The sequence below is a fragment of the Xiphias gladius genome, chromosome 2 (genome assembly GCF_016859285.1).
Source record: "Xiphias gladius isolate SHS-SW01 ecotype Sanya breed wild chromosome 2, ASM1685928v1, whole genome shotgun sequence".
NCBI lineage: Eukaryota > Metazoa > Chordata > Actinopteri > Istiophoriformes > Xiphiidae > Xiphias > Xiphias gladius.
Genome location: NC_053401.1, coordinates 10916014 through 10941619, shown reverse-complemented (window position 1 = coordinate 10941619; position 25606 = coordinate 10916014). Strand labels below are relative to the sequence as shown.

The following is a 25606-nucleotide window of genomic DNA, read 5'->3' as shown; positions in this document are numbered from 1 at the left end:
AGCCACGGGCGGACAGGACAAAACCATCTCCGTGGAGCGCGAGCTGAGAATTGTAACTTTGTAAAGCAGAAAACGTCCATCTGTTTTTTTTTACAAAATACACTCTAAAATTAAACTTGGTTATATATAGACCTCTCACCGTCTGCCGTGCCGAGATTTTCTCTCGGTGATTATGTGTGGCACGGTTGGGAAAACGCTTGCACCCCATTCCCAGATAGTGGACTCGTCCTAACACTGCCATGTTGGATGGAACTGGCTCCGGGCTCTCTAGCGGCCGGACTTCCCAGGAAAGTTTTTGCCGTTTTACGACTTCGCTCGGTCGCTGCAAATTTGACCTTATTTTAAAGGGGTGCGGGACATTGCACGGCATTCCCGAACGGCATACATTTTTTTGGCACCCCAGTCTTGCAGAGCCCCGGGATAAACCGAACCGGTGTAAGGGGGTCGGAGGAAGGCCACGGATGACCGAGGGATTGTTTATGTATCTTTTTGGATCTCGTATAACGAGTTAGAGTCGGTGCATACTTTATACATTGATCCCCAATAATGAGTGGACATCCGCCGCAACGGCGGCAAACGAATGTCGGTTCGATACTACTGACACAGCAGGAAAATGAATGCCTTTTCAACCACCTTGGCAGGAAATGCATCGTAAGTTTTTTGTTGTTTTTTTTTCTCCCCTCATCGAATTGTTGTATGATAGGTGGCTAAGAGGGCAAAAAAAAAAAAAAAATAAAAAGCTAATACAGCTAACTTGCACTGTGTTTCCTGTCCTGAGACGGGAGATAAAGCTAGCTGTGAGGTGTAACTGTTTGTTCGTGGCCTACAGTTTTATGTTGTGATTTCGGAGGTAACATGTATGTTTTCCCAAGGAACCACCGAGACCTCTAACCGACGAGGGTTGGTTTGTTTTGACAGCCGAAGCGACGAGGGAGGGCTGGGAGATAGCGACCGTTTTTTTTTTAATCGTCCCGTTTGGGACGGTGACAATTGGGCTACAGCAAGTTTCACTCCAGCCATGTCAACCAGGCCTCCGCTGGTACGCCTTTTTAACTGAAACCTTGACACACCTGAAATCGCCCAGGAAATCCTGACATTCCTCCGTCACCTAGCCTAACCACGCTGAGCCCAGCCGTGCTGGGAGGGGAGTTAGTGGTCGGGGCTGTTAAATCCATCAGCGGAAAGCAGGGCAAAACAATGATTTTTTTTTTTTTGCACTGGCATTGCATAACAAAGCCGAACCTTGGTTGTTTACGGGAAGTGTGTCCACCGAGAAGAATGTGGCGACCAGACTTGGCTGGGGACGGCGCTGACTAGCTAGAAGTCCTCCTAATGCAAGACTTTTTCCAGTCACATAATCTGACGGGAGAGCGGTGGCAGCAGCCTGCTGTACCAGTGTGCGTGTAGTCAAGATCAGTAGGGCAATGTCACGACTCAATATTGTGAGATAGTGCGGTATTACGCAACACGTTTAGCATTCAGCTGACTCATTTTCTTGTCCTCCATGTGCACTATGTCTGTAGCCAGCTCCATACCCAACAGATCGTGGTGGCATTTGAAAGTGAGGCGTTTGCAGCTGCATCAACACCAGTACACTCAACAGCCGATCCTCGTGCTTCATCACTGTTTGGTTTTTCCCTCTTTATGGTCTTACAGGACAGTTTTTGGTTTTTTTTCCTTTTTTCTTATTAGTCAAATATCCCCACTGGCAGACACATCTTAATATTCATCAGCTCTGTAAACCATTGCAGAAAAAAAACTAATATTAAATGACTCTGGGGCATCGGACCAATGGGTGTTTCCAAGTAATTACCAGCATTTAGTAGTTTCACACTGCGAATGAAACAGTCCATTAGACGGAGAAGTAAACAGTATATAGACTGAATATATTAATGCTCATGCACAAGCATACACAGGTGGGCACTGTGACATAAGTGTTTGCCTCCAATGTGTTGTTTTGAGTCTCTGGTAGCCAGCAGACACAGAATGATTGCAACCCTTTGTCTCACTTTATGAATGCGGTAAGGCAGTAATGCACTTCTATTAATAAGGATTGTTGCTAAATCAGCCTATTTCCTCAACAAGGTGTGTGCGGGCGTGTGTGTGTGTGTGTGTATGTGTGTGGCTGTCCCATCCTGTCTTGCAAATGTCACACAGTGATATCAGCTGGAAAGAATGACATGTCTTCACCTGATACTGATTGCCTTTACAGACAAGATGTGTTATTTGTGTCAAGGTGTGTTATGTGTTTGCTCTAACAAAGTAAAGTTTGTTCTGTAGATACGGGTCAGTGCAGATGAGACAAAAGTGTACAAATCTGCATTGTTGATTTATAGGGTAAACTTTCATGTGGCCTGTTCTCAGGTTATTTCCCCATAGCGATCGTAGTTTCCTTTAATTGTGTATAGTAAAGGTGGTGTGCTTGTGAAAAAGAGAAATGGTTCTTCCTCTTTGTCATTAGAGCTCACCTCACTGCAGTGAACCAGTCATGCTCTCTGTGTGTGGTACCTGTGGTTCCACGCATGTTTGCTTTGGAAAAGGCCACATTTCCTGTCCCATGACACAGCATGTCAGTCCTGTGTGTGGTCACATGGTGGGATGTGCTGCGCCCCCCTCTGATGTGAACACACAAGTTTCTGAGGCATGTCTTCCTACACCCCTGTAACCCATTTAACAATCCAGTGACAACGTTCTTCTGACTATCTGGGAATTGTCACTCAACATGTGACAGAGACGCAGAATCGGGAACATTCCTCATAGTCCTACGCTCCTGTGTGACTTTGCACGCAGACTGAGGCTGGGAGAGACCGACCGTGTGTGTGTGAGAGATACTGGGGGAGAGGGAGATCGGAAGAGACAGACATTGTGTGTCTCCCTGACCAATCTAATTAGAATGCCCATCAGCAATTTAGTGGGTGACTGAGCGATTGTGTGTTGTATAATGTACTTATTATGCAGAAAATTGAAGATTCATGGATTCACCTTTACTTTGTCTCTTTGTAATGTTGTCTTTCTAAGATGCAGAGCCCTTAGCTGACTCTGTGCAACTGAATTCGACTTGATTTATTCTAGCTGTGAAAGGCCTGTTCTATACTAACTAAATCTTTGAAAGTGGAGCTCTCCTTGCCTTTTACTGTTTTTAGAAGCTACCTTTGTTGCCTGTGACTTGGACTGTGCCCAAAAATATTTTACCACTTCTAAAAATGTAAAAGCGCTCTTTAAATCATTAATAAATTAAATGATTATTCCATTGCTGCCACTTTATATAATATGTGGCTGTGAATTTTAACAACTCCTGTGACCATTTAAGCATTAGATTCTTCCATTGTCTTTCCAGTGTGGCTTGTAGCTTCATTTTGGAGCAAAAGGGTACACATAATAAAAAAAAGTTATCAAATACACATAACTTTGGAATTACACACAAGTATATCACCCTGCATTTTGCATGGCAGAATCATGCCGTCATTTATATGCACGGAGAAAGAGAAACAGATTCAGGTACATAGACAGGGGTCTTTACTCATCGGTTTCACTCATTTGTATTCCTTATCCTGTTTTCACCATCAGCAATGCTGTCTGACTGGGCAAAAGGTGGAAGCGGTCCAATTCACACTGTGTGTGTGTGTGTGTGTGTGTGTGTGTGTGTGTGTGTGTGTGTGTCTGTGTCTGTGTATCTGCGCGCGCGTGTGTGTGCGCGTGCGTGCAGACTGCCTGATCAGCAGTCCTGTCCTACAGGAAGTCCCGTGGTCGGCCTCCTCTGGTGATTTGTGCTGGAGAAGTGGAACATGACTCCTCTTTTCCTCCACTTCTCCCAATTTCTAATTTTCTCTCCTTTCACAGTTTTTTTTTTTTTTAATCTCACCTTACCTCTTTTATGTCATCTGTTCCTACCCCCCTTTTCTGTCATCCACATTTCTTGTGTTCCTTAAGTCCATCTTCAGGAATGTTTTTCTTCTCTTCCTTCAGTTTTTTTTGTTACTGTACATCATTTCCCATCTTTCTTACACCTCCCTTTTTCCCCCTTCTTTCCTACTTCTGCATCACTCACTTATCTCGTCTTCTTTTTCTTCCCATCTTCTCACCAATTTTCATTAGCTTCCTGTCCAGGTGATCTTGTGAATAGAAGTGTAATGGTGTGTAATTTGTGCCAGGATGGAACGGCTTGACCAAATGGTTGATGGACAACCATTCGGCCGACATTCAAATTAAAATAAGGACATGGGCCTAATTATTTTTATTGCTCTCACAAAATGTTGCGCTTAAATATATATTTCAATTTTTTTTTTTTTTTTTTTTGCACTGTATGTCTCACATCTAACTATTAATGTTTTTGAATCAATTAATGCAACTTTATGAATTTTGACACACTTACCACACTTAGTTAATGATTCACTTTCAGAAACTAAAGTGGTGTTTTAACATTATTACACAGAATGATTTTTTTCTTCTTCAATATGGGGCAAATTCATTCTTTTTCATTTGGATCATAAGTTTCTTTCTTTCTCATGTCTGCTTTTTTATCTTAGTTTTTTTGTCATGTTTTGGTCACACATGATTTTTTTGTCCTTTCAAAACTTCACACAAGGTGGAAGTGCCTTATATACACACACAAACTTTCTGGGAAAGTTGGAAATATCATACCTAAATATAACTGAAGTGTATGATTATTACATATTGAAAAATTACAAAAAAATTTCTTCTACCGGCGTGAACTTTTTTTTTTGTGTGTGTGTGTGTGTGTGTGTGTGTGTCATCTGCACAAACAGCTAATAGCAGTTCCTTCTTTCTGTCCATCTAAACTACTGTTAAGATGGCTCCTGTGGTCTTGTTTGTGACAGTGCAGTGTGTATCCTGGCCAGGTGACTGTATCATTGTAGTTGGGATCAGTACACATGCAGAAACTGAGCGTGTATGAAAAAGTTATTTTGTCGTGTTTTGATGATGCCATAGACAGAGCTCCACTTCCTGCAGCCTTTGGCCCTGTCAGGAACAATCAGCGCTCCATGGGCAGATGAAACCTCAGGGCCTCAGAGCCTGGACACTGTCACATCCGCATGCCAGAAATTCCATCATAAAGCACAATTCATATTATTCTTTTGATCTTAGGTATTTCTAATCTAAATCCAAACAAATCAAGAGCTGTCAAACTGCCAAGAAACTGAGTATTTGTATAAATATGAATAAAAATATTTCGTACATACAGTGCTGAAGGAGAAAATGCCTCTCTAAGGACATACTTTTAATGTCTGTTGATACTGTAATGATGTTGCGGGAACTGGGCTATACAGTTGAAATCAATACCATTATGTTGATAAATGCAGCTAAGGCTGTGGGAGAGTATACCGAGATGTTCTGCAGCATCATTCATGTTGCAGTTTAATAAACTGACTTATAAACCATCACTATGATGTAACGGTTCCCTTGCAAGTGCACGTTTGGTTTCAGCCGTGCCCCCGAAGCTGTCTAACCAATTGAGCTAAACTTAACATTCCTATATGAAGAGCTGTGGTGCGCTGAATCAGTGAGAAAGCATGGCTTTTTCATTCTGGTGAAGAGATGTGTGATTGTCTCAGTGGAAGCTCCCAACAGTGTTTTGGAATGAGTATTCGAAGGTAGAAGTGTAGATGAAGAGTTAATGATCGCCATAACTTTTACCTAGAAGCCTTCTCTGTCAGACCAGAATAAATCACCGCTTTTGCTTAAAGTAGCTTTGCAAGTAAACCAACTTTAAATTGTACAATAGCCACTCTTTTTTTTTTTTTTTTTTTTTTTTCTGGCTTTCCCTGCATTTAGTCTGCAGCAGTGACTGTATATCTTAAAAACAAGACCGCTAATGACCTACAAAGAAAGCATAGTGTCAGTGTTTGCATTGACCCTAGGGGAGTCAGTTCTTAGGAATCGGACACAAACAGGCAGTCCATTTCATCTGAAGGACTTTTTCTAAGACCTTTTACAGGAACTCAGGAACTTTACCTGCATTTTGACCGCAGGAACCTAGTTTCAGTTTTGGTTGCTTGGTCATAATTCCATCACCAAGAAGTACTTACAAAGTAGTACTTTCAGATGGTCCAGGAACTAGAACAGTAGAGTTGATTGTACTGACCTTTGATCAAACACAGGCCTAGAGACTGCTACAAGTTGTGTTCACTATTCAGTCATACTGTAAACACTGGTTGTTGCTAGTATCAATATTACGACCAGGGACAGGGATTTCTCTTAGTGTTGTAACAACTTTACTGCAGCTGATGTCTGATGGCCAGTCGAAAAGCAAGCAAGCTAAAAAGAGACAGAAGTGTGAAAGCAGAAACATAAGCACCAAAGAGCTCTGTATGTTGTCCTGAAGTATGCAAAAATTCCCGGAACTATTGTTGAAAAGGCATAAAAAGTCACCAGGCATTTCCCCTGTTGATGCTCTTGCTTTCATCTGTGCGGTAAAAGACTGTGAAACCGGACCCCTCGGGGTGAAAAACCTCCTCAAGCAACCTGTAAAACCTGTGGGAGTCTGATCTGGTCTTATGATCATAGATGTGTCACTGCACGCACTACAGGTGTGTTCTTAGCGTGTATGTTTAGTCTTACACCAACAGCCTTTACCTTTCTCTGCCTGTAACCCCACAGCTTCATGAAACTGGTAATGTAATTAAAGGTGATATGGGGGGTAGATCAAAACGTGACTTGGCTTTATTTAAGTCTTATGTTCTTTTTCTGTTTTTGTATAACTTCCACTGACTTGGTATGTCCTTAAATATTGGTACACAGCATGGAAGATGCTACACAAGACAAGTGCTGAGATGTCTCTTTATACTTGATTTTACCATGTGTAGTCATTAAGACATTGTGTGTGTGTAAGTGTATGTATGCATGTGTGTGCGCGCGTGGATGGACTTCTTCCTGACAACTGCAGGGCAGAGCGACTTGACCCTCTTAGAGTCACTGTCACCCTGTCACTCAGTCTGTGGTTATTGTGGTCATTATAATATCTTGCTGCCCATCCAAAAATGGAAAATAAGATTTATGCCTGCATAATGTTGTCTGTACTTTAAAAAAAAATTTTTTTTTAAATTATAACATTTATTCTGTTAAATCATTTTTGTTTCCTGTCAGCACAGTTAGACACTGTGATGTTGATACTGGGAGCAAAAAAAAAAACCCCAAAAAAACATGCAGTTTGTCTTGCAGCTATCATTCATTAAATGTTTGTGGGAAATTCTTTTGATGAAAGTTTTGTGGAGGCTGGTTTTAGTGCATTTGATGATGAGACCTGTGTTTTTAAAGTTGCCTGTGAATTTAGGTCGATATGAATCTTTCAGTCATTCTACAGATTTTTTTTAATAGATACAGGTGTTGACAAGTTAGGGATTTAAATGTTTTTATTCTGAACTTATTTCTCTTTAGATATAGCGATTTGCTCTGTGTCAACATCCTGTTCCAACAGTGCCAGAGAACTGTACTTTTATTAATCTCCACTCAGTGTTTCCTCCTACCCCTTACATACTATATCTCACAGTGCCTGCACACGGCATGTTGCTACAGCTACCATGCGTCATGGTAGGAATGTTGTTAGGTGCATGATGACTCCAGTTTCTGTAAGACATTGAATTTTGAGTTATGAAATTACTAAATACATTTTCAGCCCGCAGACCAGGTGATAACATGTCTCTGTTAATTGAAGCAGCTTCTTCACAAGACTTGGTTAACAGATCTTGATTTTTGCGAACATAGGCTTTAATTAATTAAATCAATCAGTTCACCGAAATACTGAAGCCTTCATTACCTCCAGCCCACAGTAATTTGTAATCAGTTTGATTAGTTTTATAGGAAGCAAGCTGTTTATCTATGATATAGATTTTTATGTTGTTCTCTTCCTGTGGCGCGCAGCTTCAAAACCCCCATGAGATGCATTTACATGTCTGCAAAAAAACACAGCGCATATCTAGTGTCCATTAAGCAGCACAGGATAAGCATGAGTCTCCCTCTCTTTCACCTCTCCCTCCAGACGTTGTCTTCAGCAGTGGTCCAGGTGTTCACAGCAGATAGGAACTCCAGCTGGAACAAGAGATGCTGCGGGGTGGCCTGTCTGGTCAAAGACAATCCCCAACGATCTTACTACATCAGGGTCTTTGACATCAGGGTAAGTGAATACACAGCAAACGGCAAATCTGCACATTTATCGCTATAGTAGCTGACACTGGCACGAGACCAGATGATTGAATATTAACGGTTGTGTACCACTGTTCGATATTCATAATGAAGTTGTGTTTTTATAGCCACACAGTACAATCTGTGGGATGTCTGTTCATTAAAGGTCTATACTGTTGTACTAACTAATGCAAAATGCCATTTATTCTTTTATTCAACATTGTCCATGTGTGTTCCACAGGACGGTAAGATGATGTTTGAACAGGAGCTGTATAACAACTTCAGCGTCTACTTGCCCAAATCCTACTTCATCACATTTGCTGGAGATGTGAGTTTCCTTCTCTATTACTTTTCCCGTTTCTTGTTTTTAATTGTTTTTTTATTTTAATTTGTTGTTAATTTACATTATTCATGGAAAGCCTCAGCCCCAGTTTCTGCCTCTCATGCAATCATGTTGTTTTCATTGATTCATTTGAGTCAGAGTAAAAAGCCACTGGTTTCCTCAAGACATTTCCAGTTTTCCCAAAGACTCCTCTATCCTTGTAGTGCAAATATATTCTGTCACTTGTAGTGTAAAGCAAATTTTTAACCTGTTTCACAAGATACGACTCTATTCCTTTGATCAAAGCGCTCCTGTTTGCAATATTATAAACAGTACATACCTGTGCCTATACATGCATACTGGGCCTAGTAGGTCCAAATTTTACTCTCAGCAAACATTCCGTGGAAATGGAGAGCCCATTTTTTTACAAAATATCATTTCTTGGAAGAGATTTGAAATCAGAACCAGTTCTCGATGTTAACTGTGCAAGCAAAGTAAAAATTGTTATTTTGTGGACAAGATATTGCTCAACAAAACATACATGTGCAACTTTTAGTCTGCTACCAAGTTATTTTCTGCATCAGAAATTCAATCCAGAAATTGATGACATCTGTTACCATCATAAAAACGAACATTTATTTCAAATCTAAAGTGCTTCATGTGACATGGCACCTTTATTTGTGGAGAAAACATCCTAGCTAGTGGGTACAGTGGCTCAGACTCCAGCAGACCATGAGGTATGTGGGACTGCTGACTGGTGACAAGGGTGGGACTCTTGACTGGTAATAGGTTTGGAAATTAAATAGTAAAGTAAGTTGTTTATACTTGACAAGAAATAAACTGACTTAACACATGTTTGTATTGAATGTTTACAAATTTCTGTTGTGTTTTTTCTGTGTGTGCGTGTGTGTTCGCGCGCGCGCGTGTGTTTACAGACATGCCAAGTGGGTCTGAACTTTGCCAGTGAGGAGGAGACCAAGCGTTTCCACGGCCATGTGACAGATCTAATGGGGAAAAGACAGAGGAAAACCGGTACCAACTTACTGCTGCTGCCGACTTGCCTACAAACCTACCTACAGTCCTAACACGATTTAAAAAATGACATGTTTAGTTCATTTTTATCTTGTGTTCAAAACAATCCATGTCCAAACATGTCACTAAAGTTTATGTGATTTTTAAAAAGCGCAGTAAGAGGTTTTGGCTTGAAATTATCTGACTGGTGTGAGCACAAGATCAACTTCATTTCTAAACTTGTCATTTTTACAGTGCTCATTCACACAGAACTGGGCAAAAGAGATCACAGTTTCAATACATGAAGAAAATTAATTTAGAGACACTGGATTGATGTATTCCAGCTCGCACGTGAGATGTACTTTGGGCCTGACTTTTAAGTCTATTTAAATTAGTCTTTTAGCAAAGTGTCATGTATTGAAAATAGTTTAGGTTTTTTTTGCCTACTGTTTACTACTCGCTCTTCTTCTGCTGGTCTGCTGCGATCTCTTCGCACTTCTTAGAGCTGTTTCAAACCTGTCAGTCTGCAAACCCTCCTTCAGCTTCAGCCATTCAGGGGCTCATGCATAAATTAATATGATCACAATTCTGGCCTGCTATGTCATATGTCTCATAAACAGCCATATGTTATCGATTCAGAGGCATCTTAACGAAATTCTCCCAAATGTGTTGCTGCAAGAAAACCTTTTCAGAGAGTTGTTAACTGTGCATTTGGCATAGAAACCATTTTCAGTGCTTCACCCCACCCTACAGTCAGGGACGGGGACTCTGCATCAATGTTCTTTACTATGTTTATAATAACAGACACCACCAGATCAGATTTTAAGCAAAACCTGGACGTGAAACATCACAACACAGCACTCACACGTTTGAAAAATTATGCCAACTGGTCCAAGGGGGATCCTACAGTTTCAGGTTAAAATGAGCGAATGAATGATTTGCTAGGAGAACGACTTCATCCCTCATGGGAACAATATTTTCTGGAGTTGGCTTGTAATGAACTGAAAATGGTGATTTATGTGAGAGTACATTATAACCATTTCGCCCTAGTAGGTTTTTTTAATATAAATTTAAAAAGAAATGAGGAGTACTCAAGATACGCATCTTTGTTGAAATCAAAATTGTGCTGTTAACATTTAAATGGTTTTCATCCAGCACCAACAATTAGACTTTGGAACTGCAAAACTTAATGGAAAATTTATGATGTTTTTGTGCATTATAGCCTCTGTCTTATCTCTTCATCTAAGTAAATGAGATGTGAATGTTTGCTTTCAATTGAAAACACTTTGTTTACGCAAAGCCACACAGATGCATTCTTAATCTTATTATTGGCACTCAGTCTCTAACTTTTATCATCACTTGCTTGATTAAGACCGTCCGTCTTCCTTCTTCCTCCTCTGTGGGTCATTTCCTGACCCTTCAAATGGATCGTTCTTTTTCATCTCCTCCCCTTTAGCCTTCTGCATTGGGCCGCTAATCTTAACTACAAGGCTTGTTCTGTTTGACATGCAGCCAATGGGAAACTCAAGCCATCAGTATTTTGACGTTTGTGTCTGTGTGTGTCTGTGTGTGTCCCTGTGTGTGCGTTTGTGTGTGTGTGTGTGTGTGTGTGTGTGTGTGAGTGCGGTTGTCTGTCAATGTTATTAATGTATTAAGTCTTTATATCATTTATAGAACTATATGAGAAAAAGAGAGATGTATTGTCCTTTTAGACACTGGAGTGTTTTGCACCATTGAATTTATATATGGAGATAATATTAGCTGTCGTTTGTGTGTGAGTGAAAGGAAATGTATGATTTACATCCCCTAAACACACTAACAGAACACTTTGCTTGGCAATTTTTCCAAATAACTTTCCAATCCCGCCGAGCCCTGCTCTTAAAACCAATAAACTCTCTTTGTACATCTGCGCACATTCGCTTTGCACTAACCCAACCCAATACTTAGCACAAGATTGTAATGGTTTCATTTTGTCTGTGTGTTCACAGAGAAGAGGCGCGACCCTCCAAATGGTATGTTTTCCACTATTTATTGACCATAACTTCAGAGATTAACAGAGAAGTGTCAAAGCAGCATCAGATGTGTTTCTAATGATAATGGGAAACATTTGTGTCAGTCTGTTTGGTATGTCAGATGGGTGGAGTTTCGGGATCATTCAGATTTTTGTGTCACTTGGCAACAACTCAAGACTGTATTTTCTTTCCCTATTATTGTTGGAACTATGCAGCATACATAGCATTTCAAAGGAAAAGAAAGCACACGATCATAATATCATTACAATGTGATTACATACAGTATAACATAGTATTACAGTGCCCTATAGTGGAGTCTTTATCTGTGAGTTACATGCCCTTCATGGCCTCCTGCCATTCAGTATGGTCGGGGGACTAAAGAGATGGCACATTTGTTTTGTTTTTTTTGGACATACGGCACAAAACACACAGCCTAGTTTGAGAAGTAGGAGCAGGAGATGAACCAGTTTTGGACCAACAGGCAGCATATTGGTCCAAAACTGGTTGACCTAGCTGGCTTATTAATGTGCGTGTGTGTGTGTGTGTGTGTGTGTGTGTGTGCTTGTGTGTTTGTGTTTGTTTGTGTGTTTGTGTGTTTGTGTGTTTGTGTGTTTGTGTTTGTGTGTCCATGCAGAGGTCTTAACTACACATGGTGACGCATTTAAGCATTTAGCTAATACTCATATTCAGAGCAGCTTAACAGTATTGGGCCTGGGGATGTTTAGCTTTGGGTGACATGGTCAGATGCCATATGTGGTCATACCTGATGTCCCTAAACTATTTTGAGCTGATAGTTGACTTCCTTTACAGCAAGGGATTCGCAATTTTGATTTTCCCTTGGTATTTGTAGCTTTTTTAAGATCACCGATTAGAGGGGAGAATTAAAAGGACAAAAGTTACCTAAAAGCAACATATTCCATGTATCTGTGCCCAATCATGCTGTCATGCATAAATGTTTATACAAGTTTCTATTTTGGATTTGTCATGCATGGTTTGAATTTCTGTATAAGTGCATCGCTGAATTGGTTAAGTTCCAAAGGAAGTCAAACTTATCCTTGCAGGGGAATATCTTCTCTCCATCCCCATCTGTCTCAACCGTGTCACTGTTTGATCAACTCCTGTCTTTCTTTCCTTCTGTTTTTCCCTTTTCTCCCACACCCTTTCCAGTTCTCCATGTCATCTTTTGTCCCCATTTGCCCTGTACTCTCGATTTAATCTGCCTTAATTTCCCCCTCTTTCTCTTGTCTGTTTTTATTGCTCTGCTTTTCTCACCCCTTCTCTCACCCCGCAGATTCATCATGTTTTAGGAACCCCTTGAGATTAATGTGGGATTATGCCATGGATGGGTTTTAATGGTTACGTAAAATCCAACACTAAATCCAGAATAATTTGCTGGGATTAGATCCATTTGTGTGTTTTGCCGGGAATGGGAGGAGATGGCAGTGAAGGTGGGTGGAGAAATGATCACAGTGAGCCAATCCAAGCACGATAATCTAACAGTGCCACCATGCTGAAATGGAAAGCCAGGGGAATAGAAAATGATTGCAAAATAGATACAAAATATGCAGAGCCCAGACGCACAGATACAGCAAAGAAACGGAGACTGGGAAAACAAGATATATATCAGAGCACTGTTGTAGTAATGGAAGGAATGTAAGAAGAAGAGTAAACTTTGGCTGTTGGCTGGCTAAGTGTTGGCTGGCTCTTTTCCCTTGCAATGGCAAATCCATCACAAGGTGGCTCATATTCTTTGCTGGTGTTTTGGAAACCTTGGGAATCATCCTTGTTTTAAGGTTTCAGCAGAGAAAAAACCTTTTACCTAAGAAGACTGGAATCATTTCTGAAAGAAGACAAGTGGATTTCACTTTTTACCTGCTTGCAAAGTCAGGTTTGAGAGGAAGTTGTTTTTTTGGAAGCAGTCTTTCCCTGTTGGGATTGAACCTTATTCAGTGTGTTACATCCTTCAGAATTCCTGCTATATTTCTGTTTGAGACAGAGGACAGTAGATCTATCTATTGTCAGAAGAAGACACTCTACGTTCACATCATTTTGTTTGAACCAAAATTTTCCTCGTTCTCACCATATTGCTCATGCCCAGCCATCAGTTACAATGATGTTCTGCACCACCTTCCTGTCTGCTCCCTCTGAAGAACTTAATTGTGAGGGCGGTGGAGGAGGAACAGCAGTAGGAGGTGGAGGTTTGGGCCCAGGTAGCTGCCTGTCTTCCCTACACTGCCTGGTTCTCCCTCAGGACGAACTGTACCCATCTCTCTCCGACCCGACTGCCCGACTCTCAATTTGCCACGAAGAGCGAGCTCGAAATTTGGTCGGCAAAATGCTTCTTGATGTCCATATGACCACCTGCACAGCAAGAGAGGAGAGTAGGTGTATTTGGGACAGGGTGAGAAGGCGACGCAGTCGGTCAGCCTCGCCTTCACCCAGCAAAACTCCCAAAAGTCCCTGTAATGAGAGTGTTAAAGGTATGTGATACAGCCTAGGCACTGGGTGGGAATTGTTGTAATGAAGCTACACTGAATATATTCTGTTTTAGATGGTGAGGCAGTTCCTTTTAAAGAGCAACATATGAAAAATGTGGCAAATACATGGTACAAATCTACAAACCGGAGATAAATAGCACTGAGGCTAGGTGCAGTAACAGAATCTGATATACTGACCAGTACTGACTGTACTGTTGGTGGACATTTTGCAGTGTGCTGGCCTCTCATTGTTGATGTGAATCCCATGTTGTTTGGCTTCATGCATATTGTGTAGTTGCTGTTAGTATTGGCTCATTGTGATTGGTTGTTTGCAGTTGACGTTACCATGTGCGGTTATGGTTCCATTATTACAGTTAAGATGAAATGTTTAGTATGTTCATCCCTCAGAGATCTTGTGGCATTTTTTGTTGTCTTATATATATTGTTAGTTTGTTAATTCATTGTTATTTCTGCCAATAATGGCCAGGCCTGGTTGGGGAAAAAAAGGTTAAATAAATAAAAGAATATGCATTTACATAGCTGACAGTGTGGATGATTGTTTCAGATATGCACGATCTGACGTGCACAGTACAGCGTGATCGTCATTTGTAAAGGATAGTAGGTCACCAAACTGACAGAGCAAGTTTTCCTACAGATTTACAATCCTCTATGTCTCGGACACGTTGTCAGTCTTTTGTTATAACGTTTTGTCCAGTATCAGCTTTCAGTGTCAACCAGCCATTATGTTCAGATACCCTGAGTGGCAGTAATGAGATGACACTATAATCCCACATAGCCTGAGCCACTTTCATGCCCTTAAACCCAAATAAAATTCCCAGTTCCCTTTGAGCCAGACAAAGTCTGTAATAGCCATTAAATAATGGATTACATAATTGAAAGGACATTGCTGGCCCTGAAAATCCACATGCTTGCATTTTCATATGGTGCCAGGGTCATTTTCCGTGTTTATGACTTGTTACTCACTTAACACTTAAGTGTTTTCACAATTACACAACCCTTTTATAATTTGTTGCCCTTTTAATATAAAGGTTTGTGTATTCAGTGTTTAAAAATACTCATTGAGATGTGGTGGAAAACCCCACAACCCATTTTTGTGTCTATTCTAATAAAACCACCATTCTCTATGCATTGCCTGTGCGGTGTTATATAAACTGTAACTGCAGCACTGTCTCCGTCACTTTTCCAGGTCCTACGTTGCCCATGGCCACCGTAGACATCAAAAACCCGGAGATCAACAGTGTTCAGCGTTACCATAACCACTCTCAGGTGAACAACATTGTGCACTCCTCCTTTCCCAAGAGGGAGAAAAAGGGCAAAGGGAAAAGGAAGAGGTTGACCAAGGCAGACATTGGCACACCGAGCAACTTCCAGTGAGTTTGAGTTCATGGTAGACATGGTTCTGTTATGACATACTGGCCCTGATGTTGACTCGTCCCTATATCCCTCTTGTCCTCATAAGTACTGGTGAATCTGGGGGAGGTATTAATCCAGGATGTCTTTACTCAGAATTCCATCCTATCAAATATGTGAAAGATTAATAATGCAGAAAAATCTGTGCTTTGCTTTCATAGTATTTGTTAGATACTGTAGGTTATCAGTGGGCTATATGGGTTTTCCTAGTGTTTGCAGTAAACAGCTAATTGACTTTGATCTGTATGTATCTGAAATGCACTATATTTTCTAATTTTTAAATTTTACATGCTCTCACATTCTCTCTTGTTTTGCTTTTCTCACAGGCACATTGGGCACGTAGGATGGGATCCAAACACAGGCTTTGATGTAAGCAGAATTCACATAACCTAATGTCAGTGCGTGCACTTGCTTGTGTGTGTGCGTCTTTGTCTGTTGGAGTATGTGAAAAAATTTGGCCCATAAGCTCATCTGTTTCTCAGTCAGATTTTTTAAAATTTAATACCAGCCCCAAAATATTAAGCCGAGCTGCGTGGCCAAGTCATCAGGAGTGTTACACAAGGAGATTTTGGAGGGAAGAGAATCAACCTGCATCTGCATAATCCATGGACTCATTCCCAAAAACCATCACTAGTAATTATTCTGGATGCCGAGTATGAGATCATGCAGGTCAGAGGACGTAGTCTGTCTATAAATGGAAAAGATGAAATTCAAATGATTTAGTTACATAAGTCAGTGCTTTCAAGGACTTACATTGATTTGAATGGGTGACGTCAGTCAAACAAAGCTTGCTCACCTCTCAAATCCTCAGGCTTAAAGCTGGTGCACAAATGAGTGGATTCATAAATGAGCAAGGGATATATTTTATATTCATAGCAGCTAAGTTTGTCTCCTTTCTATCCTTATGTCATAGATACCCATTTGAAGTGTTTTACTGTAGATAAAGTAAAAAGTACATTATCTACAGTAAAAGTAAAGCACTTCAAATAGGTCTCACTTTTAATGAGATAATCAAACGCCAATTTGGGTTCAAATAGCTCTCATGATGGGAAGAAAAAAGAGCAACATTAAAAAGTCTGAACATCAGGATCACTTTAGCTGCTAAGGGCGTTAACTGCAACACCATATACTTAGTGACAGTGTTGCACCATCACACAGGTAAACTAAAAACTAGTCTACAATCAAGAAACATGGACACAGGTAAGAAAGGAGTGTATTACGTTTCTTTAGTTCATCTTTTTATCATCTGTACTGGCAACAAAACATAATATGAAAACCAGAAACAGTTGAAGGGGGAAGTGGCCAGGCCTGTTCTAACTTGTATTTAAATCCAGGTTACTGAGAAGCATCTTTTTCCAGGGTGGTAGTGTTACCCCACACCACCAGGTGGCAGCATCATTGCTAATATTCTGCTCACATTTTAAGCTGTTTTTTAGAGGGTTAGCTGAAAGCGTCTCCACAAAGCAACATGTACCATTAAAAATAAGGAACATTCTGCTCCTGAATGAAATCGCTGATAGGGCTGATCATATTTCTAAGAGCCAGACTCAAACTGCTTTTCCAAACATCCCACTCTGATCCTGGCTGAAGCAACCTCAACTCTTAACATGTCAGTCACTTAATGTGTTACTGGGCTGCAAAGCTCATAAATGCAGATTAAAACCAGTAAAATCAAATCACGGATCTAAAACATATAGGGCATGCAATTATGTACCATATGTGTGCTCACACATGAGAGCTGCAGGAAAGCGACTGTTTGTAGCCAGTATGTCTTAGTCGATGTGGTGAGGAGGCTGATACTGTTTCAATTCAAGGAGCTTACGATGATACAGTATCAGTGAAAGAAGATGCTGCCCATTTGAACTACAGTCTCGTGGTTGAATACAATAAGCCCAAGTCACTAACAAGGAATACTGCCTGGTGAGGAATGCATCAGTATCAACAGCCATGGAAAACATTTGGTAATATATACAGTTTAAGTCAGTATCTTTCAATGTGTCCCTGACTATAAATTATAGCTTCTTAATTTACCCATTATCAGCTGGCAGACCATTCATTTGCATTTCATAATACATTATTATTAGTGTCTGCCACGATACATAACCCAATTAGTTAATCATGGCAGTTACATTTTAAAGGTTGATATTTTTATCATCACGATGGTATCCCATACTTACAGTGCAGCCATCTTTAGCAGTTTTCCTCCATGCATTTACCTAATGCCATGTCTTAATCTGTTTTTTCTTCAGTTGAATAACTTGGACCCAGAGCTAAAGAACCTGTTTGATATGTGTGGCATCTCCGAGGCTCAGCTGAAGGACAAGGAGACCTCTAAGGTCATCTACGACTTCATTGAAAAGAAAGGAGGCGTAGAAGCTGTTAAAAATGAGCTACGGAGACAAGGTAAGGCAGACATGCAGTTGGGAATACAGATTGTTGTCTGCCCTAAAAAAAAAAAAAAATGTTTACTGATACAGTAGTTAAAGAGAATTTTGGGGATTTATTAGATATTGCTCTGTGGAAAAAAAAAGGTTATCCTCTGATAAATTTACTTTGATTCATGAAGGAGAGATGTAGCTGTAGGTGACTTTAAAGGGAAGGTCCCCTGGTGCCACTTAACAGTAAACGTTACTGTGCTGGCTTCAGTGGAGAGTTTTGGTACCATGATGTAGAAAATGTTCAGAGAGACTGTTTTTGTTAAATGTGATCTATGCACATGTTTTGCAGGACACTCGCCATGTGTTTTAATGAGTTGATTGTCAATTTAAGACAATCTAACTAGTGTGGTGATTTTATCCCCAGGTCCGCCAAGGTGGAGTGGTAGGTTTCTATGCATGACCTGCTGTGACAGCTCATGATTGTGCATGTAGAGTTGGACTGTAATATGACCTAAGAATTCAGTTATAGTGTGTGAGGCTTTTGCAGTTTCTTAAGTCAGTTCAATGTTTGCTGTTTTACACTTGTTTGAACTTGAGTTTGACGTGCTTTTACTACCTGACTCCGGGCTTTATGACTACAACTAGAGGCATCAAAAATGCGGTGTTCTTATACCATGCTGCTTAGTATTTTAGACATATTCATGAAATTTTTGCCATGCAATGATTATTGTTTGCCATGCAACTTCTGTCTTAGCCTTACACAAGGCTTAGCCGCTGAACTCTTACTTGTGGTTCGCTGGACTGTAAACACTTTGCATGTGAACTGACGCCTTTTTAACCAGCAGTCAGACACACATGAACCAGGTCAAAACTCTACTAGAATCAACAACTCAAAAAGAAGAAGAAAAAAAATCAAAAAGCATGTTTCAACACGAAGCCCTGGTTACAAATTTGGTTCTTACAAATTTGGAATTAGTTTTAAGGTCCAATTTCAATTTATTAATGTCTCACTTTTGTTATTTAAAAAAAGGGTTGTTGACAAATATATTTACACTTTTCCTTAACAAGTTAACGCTAGTTACATGGGACAAGGCTGCCCCCTGTGGCTTAATTTTATAACTGCATGGCTTGATATAAGCAGGAATTGGGAAACTGACAAGCATTTTGGACAGATATGCCGTGAAATCCTTTGTGACCATCCACATCTTCCAGGTGTCTTTTCATGAAAGTAATTTTTAGATGAAATGTAAATAAATAGCAGCTGGATGTTCTTCCAGGCTGCAGTCTGAGCTCTGAATGATGCATAGTGATGATGATTAGTTTCTATTCTAACTTTAAATGTTTGTTCTTTTTTTTTTTTCTCTCTCTCTCTCTCCTCAGCTCCTCCACCCCCTCCATCCAGAGGTGGCCCGCCTCCCCCACCCCCACACCACAGCTCAGCCCCCCCTCCGCCCCCTCCTGCCCGGGGGCGAGGTGCCCCACCGCCTCCTCCCCCTTCCAGAGCTCCCATCTCTGCACCCCCACCTCCCCCTCCATCTCGGCCAGGCATTTCTGCCCCACCGCCTCCCCCTCCAAGCCGAGGCTTTCTCCCGCCTCCCCCTCCACCAGCTCATGCCTCAATTCCTGTGGCGCCTCCCCCGCCGCCTCCTCCCCCCTCATCCTCAACTCCATCCAGTACCGGAGCGCCGCCTCCTCCCCCTCCTCCTCCCCCACCTCCCGGCCCTCCACCCCCTGCTCCTCCGCTGTCCACGGAGGCTAACGGAGGGGACAGCAGTCTGCACTCACCCGGGAACAAGTCGGCATTGCTGAGTCAGATCAGAGAAGGCACCCAGCTGAAGAAGGTGGAGCAAAAAGAGAGGCCAGTGTCTAGCACCGGCAGAGACGCACTTCTGGACCAAATCCGGCAAGGAGTCCAACTTAAACCGGTCAGTATTCATTCATCACACACAACTCACCTCTCAACCAACTATAAGTTAATCTGAATCCAATGCTTTAATTGTGGCTGATGTTGCTGTTTTTACAGAGAGATGAAAATAATGATTCGGCTCCTTCAACCCCGGCCCCCTCAGCAGGCATCGTAGGGGCCCTGATGGAAGTGATGCAGAAAAGGAGCAAGGCTATTCACTCTTCAGGTATGTACAAAAACAGACTCATCCACCATCTATTCAGCTAGCACACTGTACAGTCCTGGTTGAAATTATTGGCACCCCTGAACTTTAAATACAGAGTTCAGAATATCTTCAGTAATAACATCAAATTAACCAAGTTTGTATTATCAGAATATTTAATAAAATGTCTAAAATTACTGAACAATAACAAAAAATATGCTTCATATAGTAAAATAAAAAATACACACATAAAATGTATGCTTGTTCCTCAAGCATAAAATAAAAAACAAATAAGACCCACCCGTGCTTATTTTTCAGTGTTCACATGACCTGAATTAACCAATGAATGATAGTTTTACTGCATAAAAATGGACTGATTGTTTCCAGTTTCTTTTTCATAACGAAGAAGACGAGAGCTGTCTGAGGGCATCAGAAACGCTATTATTAAAAAACATAATTCCAAAGGCTACAAAGCAATCGCCAGACTTGAAATCCCTGTTTCAGCAGTTCCTAAATGTTATCAAGAAGTTTCACAGTCATGGTGCTATGAAGAAACTTGATGAGAAAAGTCTGCAAAGGATGATGTGGATTGTGCAAAAACACCACGGAAGATGTCTAAAGAGCTCCAGGCTGATCTGGAGTGGTGGTTTCAGCCCGTACCTTACACCCCACATGCTTAACCAAGTAGGGCTCCATGGGTAAAGGCCAATGAGGTCACCACTATTGAAAGAAAGGCACAAAAAGGCAAAACTCATGTCTGCAAGAACTTTCATAGATGAGCCATAGTCCTTCTTGGATAATGTTCCATGGACAGATGAAACCAAAGTAAAGCTCTTTGGAAATGCAGTATATAGTTTTTTTTTTATAGGCGACAAAATGAAGCTATAAGGAAAAGAACACCCTACCTACAGTAAAACATGGTGGAGGTTCCATCGTGCTGTGGGGCTGCTTTGCTGCCTCTGGTACTGGAGGCACTGAATGTATCAAATTAATGATGGAATCAGAAGAATCCAAGGTATTTTAGAGCAAAATGTGTTTCCCAGTGTCAGAAAACTAGGTTTGAGGTGAAGGTTTAAGGTCACTCAGCAGGACAACAACACAAAGCAGACATCCAGCAGCACCAAAGAATGGTTGAAAAGGAAAAGATGGACTGTTTTAAACTGGCTAGCAATGAGTCCTGACCTTAAATCCCATTGAAAACTTTTGACGCAAACTGAACTCTGCCATTGCAAAAAGGACTCCTGCAAACTTAAAAGAGGTTGAACACACAGCAATGGAAGAGTGGCAGAAAATACCAGCAGACAGATGCAAGACTCTTCTAGATGCTTACAAGAAACATTTAGAGGCTGTTATTGTTGCCAAAGGTTCTGCGAACAAATCTTAGTAAAGGGTGCCAGTAATTGTGTCTGTGATATATTTGGTGTCAGTATTATTTCACTATTATACAAGTTTTGTTTTTTAATTTTCTTTTGTTCAGTTACCTTCGACATTTTATTAAAATACTTTGATTATACAAAATTTGCATTTAGTTCTGAAGATATTTTATATTCTGTTCTTAAAATTCAGGGGTGTCAATGATTTCAACCAGGAATGTATAGTATTGTTTGTTTTGAGGTGTAATTCCAACTACAGTGAATATCAATCCAATTTGTCATGTTCGGTTGAAATCCACAGGAAACTTTACATACTGTGTAGGGTCTGCAACTAAAAATTATTTTCTGTATCAGTTAGTGTGCCAGTTATTTTCTTAAGTAACTGATGCCCGTCTCAATGTCCTAGACCACAAGGTGACATTATTAAATGTCTTGTTTTGTCCAACCAACAGCCCCAAACGCCAAAATATTCAATTTACTATAATGTAACCAACGTAATTAGTGAACCAACACTTATCATGGAACTTTTACTTTACCTTACATTTACATTTACTTATTCAACCTCCACAAAACAATAGCTAGATGTCATTAATGACCTTTAAACACATAACTAAGAAAATTTTTCCTACCTGTAGATTGCATTCACACTCATTCAACTAAACATGATATATAAAACAAAATTTAGTTAAGAGGATTAATCCATAGTGATTGCTTTTCCTTTCACCTTCAGCATTAGAAACAGTCAAATATTATGAAAAGTGAAGTAGGGTTCTAATTAGTGACTTAAAGGCAGCTTCAGGAGGATTTTGTGTATTCACGGCTTGACATTAAAACTAGACTGAGCGTCATTTTCTGGATGTGTCAGATGGCACTTTGTTACCAAAATATAAATTAGACTTTCACCACTTCCTCATCAGTCTCAAACAACCTTGTGATTCTTTTTTTCCGTTTCAAGCCTCTCATTGGAGGAAATGTTTCTTCCCTGCTTGAAAGTAGTTCTTAAAATATATTCAGGGAGGGTACAAAGTGAAGGTTGACTCTCTCAACACACAAAAATGTAGACGAGAGGACATTTATGAAGTCATTGCTACCACACACAGAAACACATGAATTTGTTTGAATAATCCTTTTAGAAATCATTCAGTGTATTTTATTATTTAATAGCCTGTAAGAGCATGATTTTCAGCTGTTTCCGTTGACTTCATATGAACATCATCTTTTCTTCCACAGATGAGGACGATGACGATGAAGATGATGAGGACTTTGAGGATGATGATGAATGGGACGACTAGCAATTTTTTTTTTCTTTCTTTTTTTTTTCTCCCCTTCCCAACCCCTGGATGATTATGACACTAAAAATTGTTCTTGTCTTTCTAAAAGGATATCTTTAATTTCAAAATTATAAATGTAAATGTTCTATCAATTTGCTGTATATTTTTGTTGCCTTTATGCTTTTTTATTAATCTGTGCAATACCTCATTTAATCTGTAAATGTTTTGTCATTCTCATATTTTAGGTTGTTATTTCTTTATCTTCAACATGTCTGTCTGTGTTCCTGTTGCCTCCATCTCTGTCTCTTGATAGTAATGTCTCATCGGTCATTTTAACTATGTTCTGCTTTTTTCCATCTTTCTGTATCTCTTTTCCCGACTCCCATGTTCCCAACTCTTTGACGTTTATCACCTCCATCTGTCACCCAGCATCCCATCACACAATCTCCAGATTAACGTGCAATTTTACATCAAGTTGTCCTTTTTTTTTCTTCGTCTTCTTTTTTTCTTTTGGTCATGGATTGAAGGGAGGGCTTACAAAACAAATTGCGAGATATCCTTCATCAATCATGTCATCATTGTTCTTCAGGAGGAAAAAAAAATTGAACTATTTTCATACCCTATTGCTCTGTAGTTTATTTTTACTTATTCAAACAATCCTAGTTTAGCACTCATATTTTCTTAAAACAAAGAAGAAAAAAAAGAATATGCTCTTTTTTGGAATATTTAGCTTCATTTGCTGTCGACTGTAAATTTGCTCCAGAGTTTGAGTCTTGTTATATTTTTGCACAGATTGAAAGAGGAGACTCGCTGCATCAATACAGGACAGTTTCAGGTCTGTATCATTATGGAACATACATATGCTTTAAATACTGAGGCACAATACACTTGGACATTAAACATCTTTAACCGTTAACGCACCATACCACATACGGTAAACACATGGAGGTAGCCCACAGTGTTATGGCTGGCTATCTGTTGTGAATTTTAGTTCTTTTTTTTGTCACTGTCACACTACAGATAGAGTGGAATTTTTTTTTTTTTTTTTTTACAGTAGCAAGCAGAGTATCAATAAATGCCTGTTGGTTGGAATCTGGTCATTCACCACGTAAAGCTTGAGGAATAAAGACATTTTAGTTTTACATACCTGATGCTTATAATGGGTCCATATGCTAAGTTACTGTACAGAAACAGCAGGACTAAAGTAGTGTTCTCCCTGTTCTCGACACTAAGTGCTGACACAGTTAACATTAGATTAATGGCATTATTCAAACAAGTATCAATATTGTCTTGACTAACTATTACATCATGAGGTGTAACATAAGAAGCGCTTATATAAAAACTCAGACAGTGGTCAGTTATTCCCTGCAAAGACCAAATAATAAGATGTCAACGTGTTTTATTCACATAAATAATGTGCTTTGTTTATAGGTGGATTTCCCACAGAGGATACTACCGATAATGCTAGATTGTTTCATCAGTCACAAGAAAGGATTTTAAAAAATCATGATTGACAACTGCTCTGGGACTACAAATTGGCCCGGTGTGTTAAACCCATCCAGCCAGGCTCAAAATGGGCTAAAAGTTAGAGAAAGTAACATTTGTAGATGCTATTTCAGCAGCTCTTTACATTATGGCCTAATGTGGAGACTTTCACATTGCTTGCTAACCAACCAGAGTAGATTTGCGTCTCTCTTTAAAGTAAGAGTGTGTAACTTTTGTGAAACAGCAGCTTCTGAGGCCACACGTGACAATGGGAAAGTGCTAAATGCTAAAATCTGCTGTAACTGTAGCAAACATGGAGAGGTATGAATACTGTCTGTCATAAAGCAACATCTATTTAGAGTTTCCAAACATTATCCAGCATATGCTAACTGGTCATACCAGACCAAGAAAGGCTGTAGCAGCAACACCTCTGAGTGAATAGAAATAAACAAGGGTGAGTTTTATTGCTAATGAATTCAACTTTTCATATGTACGAGGAATAATGTATTATTTCTTCTTTCAAAAGTTGTGTAGAGTTGCTTTAAATCTCCGCATCGAAGGGCAACAGAGGCATGGCAGCCATGTTAGCGCTACAGTAGTCTCTATGTTTCGCTGCTTCGTGTGCTCTTTGGTTCATCTAAAGTTGTGCAGATACTAAATTTCGGTCAGTCGTTCAACCAGACTAATGGTTTGTGTCTATTCTAGAACCTGTTAATCCGAGGCTTTGTTTCCCAGAAGCATTGGTATTAAATTAGCACTACAGTAGGTCATGGTTTTTAATGTGACGTTAATTAACAGAGTAGTCCTTCAAATATCCTCAAGAACATTTTGTAACAACACTACCATTTTCGTCAAGAAAATGAGCTGCGTAGCACTCTGCAGCTAGGCCTGAAAATTATACATGGGGAAAAAAAAGAACATGCTAACAAGCAGCATGCTCATACTGCTAAGATATTTTTCGGGTTGTTGAAGAGCCAATAACTGAAACTTTACCTACAATGTGACAAATATCCAGAAAAGAAAAATGACGGAATTATATGTTGAAATGTCTCTCAACTCCTTTTTTGTAGTGTTTTTTTTTCTCTGTTTTCCCATGAGCGAAAAGAGGAATGTTGGTGTCCTCTTTACATTCTGTCTTTGAGGGACAAATTACCACTTGTTTGATGTGAGAACTGACCTCTTCTGTCAAATATCGAGATGCTTCTTGGGGAAAAAAACCTAGCCATGTTTTCGCTGATGTTAGCTTCTGTAGGTAACTCGGTTAATACGATGTCATGGACGCCGAGCCTTATCAAGCAGGCTGGACAAATAAAGAACTCTACATTGTACACTCCAATAAAAGGTTGATATTTAAATACTTTGGTATTTGGGCTTCTTTTACATTGAGACAGCTGACATTTTTGTGCTTAGGGTTTAGAAGTGTTACCTTTTCCTGTCTAACTTGATTAGATGATTAGCATTTACAGTGTATTAATTATTGAGGCATCATGGATTTGATCTTAGCTGACAAAAGAACATGATGCTTTATTCACACAGACATTGTTGCACTTGCGTGTAAGAGAGCACAATCATCTCTGTCAAGCATGTAATTTGATAATT

At 40.0% G+C, this 25606-nt stretch overlaps 1 protein-coding gene across 3 annotated transcripts; it reads left to right on the top strand.

The window, feature by feature from the left end:
• The first annotated feature begins 212 nt into the window (after window positions 1-212).
• Window positions 213-25567, top strand: waslb (WASP like actin nucleation promoting factor b). Of its 3 annotated transcripts, XM_040147012.1 has the most exons (12): window positions 213-651; window positions 7997-8131; window positions 8381-8467; window positions 9397-9493; window positions 11461-11484; window positions 15169-15352; window positions 15719-15761; window positions 17642-17795; window positions 18195-18212; window positions 19151-19695; window positions 19794-19902; window positions 22482-25567. In XM_040147012.1, exons 1-12 carry the CDS (start codon window positions 547-549, stop codon window positions 22541-22543), a joined length of 1563 nt encoding a protein of 520 aa, XP_040002946.1. In that variant the 5' UTR covers window positions 213-546; the 3' UTR covers window positions 22544-25567. The 3 variants fall into 3 exon arrangements, with proteins under 3 accessions (XP_040002946.1, XP_040002963.1, XP_040002955.1); XM_040147029.1 differs by lacking the exon at window positions 11461-11484; XM_040147021.1 differs by lacking the exon at window positions 18195-18212.
• Window positions 25568-25606: the final 39 nt, after the last annotated feature.